At 40.8% G+C, this 8929-nt stretch overlaps 2 protein-coding genes across 2 annotated transcripts; one reads left to right on the forward strand and one right to left on the reverse strand.

Moving 5' to 3' along the window:
• Positions 1-115: 115 nt before the first annotated feature.
• Positions 116-798, forward strand: INS49_004446 (uncharacterized protein; the record flags this gene model as incomplete). Its single annotated transcript, XM_043165235.1, has 2 exons — positions 116-155; positions 383-798. 2 exons carry the CDS (start codon positions 116-118, stop codon positions 796-798), a joined length of 456 nt encoding a protein of 151 aa, XP_043017950.1.
• A 3116-nt stretch (positions 799-3914) lies between these two features.
• Positions 3915-4746, reverse strand: INS49_004447 (uncharacterized protein; the record flags this gene model as incomplete). Its single annotated transcript, XM_043165236.1, has 4 exons — positions 3915-4029; positions 4097-4152; positions 4229-4573; positions 4633-4746. The coding sequence occupies 4 exons, from the start codon at positions 4744-4746 to the stop codon at positions 3915-3917; spliced, it is 630 nt and encodes a 209-aa protein (XP_043017951.1).
• Between the last annotated feature and the right edge of the window lie 4183 nt (positions 4747-8929).

Consider the following 8929-nt stretch of genomic DNA (forward strand, 5'->3'; position numbering starts at 1 on the left):
GGGGCAACTGCTGAAGATTTCCACTGTGAACTCGATTGTGGCAATTGCATAGCAGTCCGTCCAGAATTTCGCACCGCCATCGACCAGTTACAACGTTTCTCCCCGCCTCAGTTGAATGACCTCACTTTTATCACTAATGATTATACTGGTGTCAAGTATGTTGGAGGTACAGTATGGTACAGACATTTTTGGTTCAACCAGACGAACTTGGGTGGAGATATTGCAATTGACAACACCGTGGTGCAACTCAACTTGGTAAGCCGATGACCTCGATCGCTACCATTGGTTCAGATGCTCGAACTTCTCGAGCCCTGTGACTTGACGATCTTTTGACCATCGCTTCCCATGACACGAAGCTGACAAGCAGAGATAAAGAATACAGATGACAACGGTACGCTATGGTATGATTCTGAGCCCAACCGATACCAGCTTTACACCGGGGAGTTTGACCACGGTAATTCGACGCCATCTTGCGACAAATTCCAAGCACGAGACACCGCGGAACACACTGCACTGAACCAACCGTTTTGGGATGCCTTGTACCCAGCCAAGGAGTACAAGCTGGTCTACACCGTGCAGGACGGGCGCCTCTACCTGACCTGGCGTGTCACGTTCAATCTCAAGGACAAGGTCGGTGACGACTGGGTTGTCTGGGTCAACGCCCTGGATTGCAGTCAGGTCGTCGCCGTTGCGCCCGCAAATATGGACCACTACATGAAGAGTCTGGAGGACTTTGATAACGCGCAGGACCAGCTGTTCCTGGACCATGGACTAAGCATAGTCCATGAAACGGCGTAATCAAGCAAAATGGCTCCCTAGGGCAAGCATTGAGCATTGCTCGTTGCATGTATTGGGAGGTTGAAGGCATCAAGGGAATCTTATTGGTATGAGAAGAGGGCCGAAGGGGAAAGCCATTACAACGATTTCACTCCACTCTTCAAGTTTGTTCGGATCCCGGCTGAAACTTCTGCATCATCGCAACAAATGCTGGACTCTTCGCTCTAGCACACTAATAGTTACTCATACGATCTCGTCGAGGAATTTGTTCTGAGCAAACCCACCCGCTTACTTTTCCATAATGGCCTGAGCAATGATTCCACACTTACCGACCGGGCTGTTTTATTCTTCATGCTATCCTTTTCATAGTAACTACACCTGCAGTTGGCTAACTCGAAACTGTCCTACTGCCTATACTGAGCTAGAGTGACATGGCAATCACTCGCTGCCGATGTAGCATGGTCAAATTGAATTCCGGCAGCAGCACTTTAGTTTCATCACATACCATTCTTAAAATGACTCATATACGGTGAGTGCCCTAGATCAAGCAGCCGTCTGACAAGACTCTCCGTTTCGTCTCCAATAAACGTGAAGTAACCGCAACAGGCTGCTCGCGCGTCCAGGATGCATCAATGCCCGGCATGCTAAGACACGCGCGACCTTACTGCAACATGCCACCGAACGGGACAGGGACTCCGTCACGGCATCAGAAAGGAGGCCGAGATTATCCACCGGTCGGGGGCCGGGAGTGGGACATGGGGGCCGAATTCAAGACAGGTCTGCGTCGGCCCCCAAAATGGCACTCACACATAGCCTATCAATCCTCCCGTGGCCAGAGGACGCCGGCCCGCGAGTCGACTGCGGGCCTGCCCTCTTTGGCTGTTGGGTAGCATCGTCAAAGCGACTCATCTGCTTACTCACAGCAGTCAGACGTGACGCCCCAGGTCGTCTCCCGGACGGAGGGGGGGGGGAGGTCGGTGGTGGCACCGCGGCTTATGGCCCCGCCCAGGAGGGCTTAATGCATGTAAGATATGCACATAATACACCCAACAATCTTGGCGCGATCGAGCAAAGGGAAAAAGGGCACCAAACTCTGATGCTCACCTTGCCCGCCTTACCATCCTACCTTCCTGTTGTGCCCCCGCCCGGCCGAGTATCTCGTCAGCCCCGTCGCTTAAGGTCGGGCCCCTCCCCCTGCGAACCTTTGAGGATCGCGGGAGCAAGTGACACTACAGCCCTACGCAAGTCGACTTGTCATATTCCCCGTGTCACGAGGGAGTACGTTTGCTCTGCATGCATTCATCTCCCCATGGCGTGTTACGACGCCCCCAAAGACAGGCCCGACCCATTGGCTCGTGCCTGCCACCCTCCGTCCCCACCCCCCCAAGGCATCCTCCCACACAATCTGGCGGCACGCCACCGTCGACATCAGGCAGGCGCTATCTGGGTATGCCCACGAGGTGTTATTTTGAAGCCGTCCGTGGGCTGACGGCGGCTCGGGACTGGTGGGGCGATCTCTCGATGCAGAACACGTGGATTACTGGCGAGGGTGTTGCGAGCATCATGAGACCCGGCACAGAGGCGCATACGGCTAAAATACACATGGTTAAGATACCCCGATCACGTCTGCGGACTGGGGCTCTGACGGGACTCCTGCATGAGGGCCATCTCAGGCTATACTCCACGCCCAGCGAAGCCGTCCCCGGCACACCGGTCACGTATCAGCTTTGAGCTTGCAGTCGGTCGGGGCTCGAGCTCGGTAGATTCCCCCTTGTGTGGCATTTCATTCGCGTTAGGGTATCCTTATGGCTGGATGGTTTATCTAATGCACTGTGATAGACGAGTAGCTTGCGACCGGACTTTCCATTAGCCATTGGGAGTTGTCTTTAGCCCTAGTTAGTGCAACGCGCTAATGGATTATACTCCGCCATGTCCTCCACCGTCCCATCTCGTCTGAACGAGTCGACTGTGTTAGTTTCTCGCATCAATAGAGACCGAGCTGAAGTCTCGTAGAGGCCCTTGCGAATTGCCCACGGCAGTGTCAGTCTATCTGCATGTCTGATTCCAAGAAGCAAGGGAACAGGAGCTATAATCCATCACGGGGACATGTTTCTGCAGCAAGAGGGCGCACATCTTCCAAGGTTTGACACATCTCCCTATCACAAAATAACAACTAATTTCAGTTGCTGCGCCTCTAGAGAAAAGCGGGGTCGTCCTCGTCGAAACAGCATCATTCCCTTCCCTCTGGTATGGCGTGTGTGGGTGTGACGAAGCCGGCCCCGGGGAACCGTGGGTGGCACAGCAAGGTAAGCACTTGGGCTGAAAAGGGTAATGCGTATCTGGAATCAGCTCCCAGCCAACGGCAAGATCTGGATCGACAAATAGCGGCCGATGGCGGCGGGCGCCATGGGGGTTGGGCGCGTTCGACATGTCGAGGGCCATGATCCTCACCAAGAGAGAGAGAGAGAGAGGAGCCTGCAGCTGCCATTCGGCGCGATGCACGCGCACAGCACAAGCCGCGCTGTCATGGAGGCGCTGCGGTGCGAGGGGGGCAGAGAGAGAGAGAGAGAGACGAATGTGTCAGCCTCTTTGGAGATGTTTTGGTGTCATCGAGTGATGCGAATACGCCGCGCGCATTACCATGCACATGGGTTGTCTTGACTCTCGAATTCGGGTTAGCCAGGGCCCCAGAGATCAGAGATCCCAGGACCAAGTCACGGGCAGGGGGGCTTGCGTTCGTGTCAGATTTTGGGAGAAACGGGGCGTAGGGCGGGCTGGGTCAGGGATGGTACTCTGATATGACCAACGGGTGAGACCTGGCAAAAGTATTGCGTGACATGGGCAGTACAATGACGATGCGGGCCTGGAGTACCGTGACGTGAAACTGGGGTGTTTGTGCCAATACCTCATTACCAGAGTCCTGTATCATTGATCTGATGCATGTTTGACCTTCAGAAACCCGCATTTCAACGCCACTCTAGCCGTTGCCCTTCCGGGACATATCTTTCGACGCTGACATGACTCCCAAGGGGCTGATTTTCGACGAGGTGCATACACATGCACGATCAGCCCAATATTGACTTCATCTGCTTACAAATCTCCAGACCGCTCCCAGCCAAGGGGACGTGACCCGTTCGTCAAGGATTCCCCTTGGGCACGGATGGGAAGAAGTTTGGGTTCTGAATCCGTTCTCGGTTCCGTTTGGCCATTTCGGCCTGCCGTTTCTGGTACACCCGATTCTGATGGAAGGTCCTGAAGTTGTGTCAGACGTACTACTTGTAAACGTCGAGAGCCATGACTGGTAGGAAGCTGAGCAGACCTGTGCAAGGCAAACACGCGAGGCTCTTCTTCCGCTGGTTCTTCTTCCTCAGCCTTCTGCGTCGAAATGATTAGCGTCTGACTTTGAAAACCCAGGCTTTCTGGGGCCCAGTGGCATTGTAAAGATACGTACCTGCTCAGCCTTGGACTCGTCGGCCTTATCATCATCAGTCTTCTTGTCGTCCCCGTCTTTCTCCTTGTCTTTCTCCTTGTCCTTGTCTTTGGACTTCTCACTGTCTTCCTTCTTCTTGCGCTGACGCTCCTCGTACTCCTTCTTCACCTTCTCAACCTCTGCTTCCATGTCCTTCTTCTTCTTGGCATCGATCGCGGCCTGATCGACGATGGGTGAGCAGAACCCACGGTCCTTGAGATGACTGGGGCAGACAAAGAAGAAGTCCTGTTGCGAGGGTGAGTCAGGGATGCGTTCCTGACGGCTGTTCATCAGAGCGCCATGCTCTGGAGCAGGGGGGACGGGCAACTCGAGACGCATGAGCGAATGGATGAGACGCTGTCCCGTGAGCCGATGATGAGACGAACCTGCTTATCGGGCGTCACCAGCACGCTCGTGCTGGGCTTGAAGCAGATCTCACATCGTTTGGATGCTGCTTCGGCCACCTTTCGGTGTGTGTAGACATTGGGAAAGGAGGCCATGGCCGTGTTGCTTCGTTGTCAGCTGGACAGCATTGGCGCTGTGGTCTGAAGGTGAAGTGAAAGCTCTGGTGGGGCCTACAGTGCTAGATGAGCTGTACCCGAACTTCGTACTGTACGGTTAGTCAGGAAGGCACGTGACACCCTCCGGCGGGACCAGAGGTCGATAACCCAGTTTGATTTCCATTTTGGGAGAAAGGTCAAACAGACTGGAATGTGAGTCAGAAAATGCCAAATATCTGTTTCCCTTGTATACGTGACTTTTGGTGATACCGAAGGGGCTCGCCCATGACAGCCAGAGAGCAAACAGGATTCTAAGGTTTTCGTTGCCACTCTATCAAACGCAGTTGAACATGTGAGCCAAATTCACACCCCAGATAAAATTTTCCCTTTCACTATTCGGGGCCCAGACCGCTTGTTCGTGATAATGGCGGTTTTACCCGCCTAGTGTACTATGCAAATAAGAGTGGACAGAGACTGTATCGAACAGGGACATCTCATGGCAAAGAGTTGAAGTAAGACGTGCTGTAGAGGAGTTCCAGAGATGGAATCAGATATGTCTACTCAATTCTCTCAGTACCTGATACTCGGAAAGACTTGACGCTGGGAGCGCCTCCCAGTGTTTGCGGACTGGTGTTCCCAACTTTACTTTTCAACGTGACCGAATAAAGTGAGCTACCTGTCAAAATTGAATGCCACAAGTTGTCCAATGACCTGCATCGACATTTACTGCCTGCCCTGCCCACCAGGTCTAAGAGACCCGCGCATGCCATTCCCGGGCCCATTGCTACCGGTAAAATTATCAGGAAGGGGGCAGACCTAAGACAAATTGATGGTGCGACTTCTGAGAAATGACTGAAGTCCTTCGGATTCTCATGATGCAACAAATGGGCCTTGCATTCGATTCCGACCTTGGGCGTAAAAGACCTTGACCCTTAATGTCTTGCTCATCAATGCTCTCCAGGAGTTTACTGTGACATCGCCGCAGCAGGCTACCATTTGATGAAGCAATAAAGCAAACGATAGTTGATTGTTATGTGTTGAGGAGAGAAATCTCCCCGCTATTAAATGCTTAAAAGGAGCTTATTTATAGGCTAGCGCTAGCATATAGGCATATAACCCTTGCATCTTTTAACATACCCCTTATTGCAAGTATTATTATTTTAATAATAATAAAAGATATTTTATTTTAATAGCTAAAAATATAATTTAAATATTTTATTATAATTTATATTAAAATTATTATATAAATATTATTTAATATTTATATATTTTATTTATATTATTTTTAATTAATTATTTAAATATCCCCTTAGCAATATAAACTTTATACTTATTTTAATTTTAATTTTATATAAGTTTCTTTAAAAGCAAGGTAAGGCAACGCTTTTATATAAATATTAGCAAAATTATCTTTAAATATAATATAATAAATATTATATATCTCTTTAATTTCTTTATAAATAAAGTAATAATAAATAGTAATATATTTTAATTAAGCATTAATTATATAATTTTAAATAAGGTTTAATATTAGCTAATTATTAATATATAAAATAAGTAAATATTTAATATACTTAATATTTAAATCTTTTAATACTTAAATTATTTAATAAAAATATAATAATATTAATAAATATATTATATATTTTACCTTATAAGTAAATTTTATAATAATAAATTAATGCTTTAATAATTAAGCAATTAAGCTATTATTAAAAAGTTATATATATTTACTAAATACTTTTAAATTATTTAAATTAATATTATAAAAAGCATTAATATATATATTAAGTATAATAAATTAAAATAATAATGTTTATTTTAAAAATTATAAAGCATAATTTAATATATACTAAATATATTAAAGCACCCTTTTTACAACATTTAAATAATAAATTATAAGCTTTATATTAAATATTAAAAGCATTATATATAAAAATGCAAAATTAAGTTTTATTTTAATAATAAGAAAATTAATAAATTTAATAAATAATTAATATATCATTATATTTATTATAATATTATTAGGTTCCTTTTATTATAAAAATGAATTTAAATTTATAAAAGTTTATTTTTAATTATAATTAAATATATTAAAGCATTTTAAAATTTATTAAGCATATTCCTTTTAAAAAATATAAATCTTATTATTAATTTATATAATTTTTAATTTAAGTAAATATTTATAAAAATTAAAATCCTTATATTTAAAATATTATATAAGCTTAATATAAAATTTATTAATTTAAGAAGAACTTTTAATAATAAGAATATTATTAATATAAATAGCGATAATAATTTAATCTTTAATAAAAACGTAAGGGTTAAATATTATCTTTATTAAATATTTAATTAATTCCTTTTTAAAAGTATTAAACTATTTATAGCTTAATTATTTAAGTTTATATAAGGCATTAAGAAGTTTTAAAATAACCTATTAATTTTTAAATAATATTTAATACCCTTATAATAATTATATATAAACATTATATTTTAAATAGCTATATAAATATATTATTTTAATATTAAATTACCAAAGCTACTAGCTTATTATAACGGCAATAATAATAATTAATCTTAAATTATTATAGTATGCTATAAGGCTATAAATATTATTATAATTTATATTATGAATTTATATATATTTATAAATAATAAGTTAAGCCTTATAATAAATAAGCTTATTAAAAGCGTTAAACTTCTTTATATATATTTAGCAAAGATTAATAATATATTAATTTATAATAATAAGCACTTTAACCTATATACTTATATTTAAGAGTAATTTAAGTTTTCTTTTAATAGCTTATTATTAAGCATTTCTTTTATTACTCTTTATAGCCTATATATATATATATATTAAAAATATTATTAGCATTTATTATATTAATAAGCAATACTTAAGCAAAGATTTAATTAAGGTAATTAATATTAATTAATATTAATTAAACAAGATTTAATATAAGGTTTGCATTAATTAATGCTAAGTTATTAAAATCTTTAAAACATTTTATAATGTTATGGGCTGGCCCTAAAGGGGCTGCAAGCTGGCTAGCGCCTTCTTTCATAAGCTACAAAGCAGCAACCTTTTAACCATTAAGCTAAAAGGTATATAATAATCCAAGCTCCCTTAAATTATCTAGCCATACTATATAAGGCTTAGGCAATAGCCTAAGCCCATCATATAGCCCCTTCCCCCAAAGCCCCCTTAATATAATGATATAATTACCCCTAAGGCTTACCCATAACATTGCCTTTTTAAGCCAGGGATCTTCTTTATGAAAGGGATGCCCGCGTAATTGCAGTAAATATGACTTAAACCCTTAACCCTAAAGCTTAAATTATTTATTATGGGCTAGCCCTAAAGGGGCTGCAAGCTAGCTAGCGCCTTCTTTCATAAGCTACAAAGCAGCAACCTTTTAATTATTAAGCCAAAAGGTACATAATAATCCAAGCTCCCTTGAATTATCTAGCTATATTATATAAGGCTTGGGCAATAGCCCAAGCCCATTATATATAATAATATTTACATTTTCTTTTGCTTTTTATAAAGGCTAAATTTATTATTCTTAAAAATTATATAATTATATAAGTTTCATGGGTTTAAGTAATTTATTAATAAGTCTTGCAGGTTTAAGCGATTTATTAATGGGTTTTATAAGTTTAAGTAGTTTATTTATAAGTTTATCTATGGGTTTTATATTATTAGTAAGTTTCATTAGCTAAGACGCTAATAATACCTTTATCTTAAGTAGCATATTTTTATTTAATTAACTAATTATTTATATAATTTTTATTATTAAATTAAATTAAATAATATAGCTTAATATTATAATTATAATAACTTTTTAAAGCAATATAAATAAATAAAAAATAGTTTTATCTTTAGCCTTAAATTTTATAAAATATGCCTTTTTAGCTTTATTTAATAATTTTATTCTTAGTTTATAAGCCTTAATAAGGATATAAAGGTATATAAAGTGAAAATATAATTAAAAATATTTAATATTAAGCTTTTATTTATAAAGCGCCTTAAATGGCATTATTTAATATAATAAGGCTAAGTATAATTTTTAATTCCATAAATATATTATGTAGGAAATTACTTTAAGCTATAGAAATAAATAGTCTTTATTATAAATTATTATGCAAGCATTAATAATAATAATATATTATTAGCGGG

This window comes from Diaporthe citri, assembly GCF_014595645.1.
Source record: "Diaporthe citri strain NFHF-8-4 chromosome Unknown scaffold_12, whole genome shotgun sequence".
Taxonomy (NCBI): domain Eukaryota; kingdom Fungi; phylum Ascomycota; class Sordariomycetes; order Diaporthales; family Diaporthaceae; genus Diaporthe; species Diaporthe citri.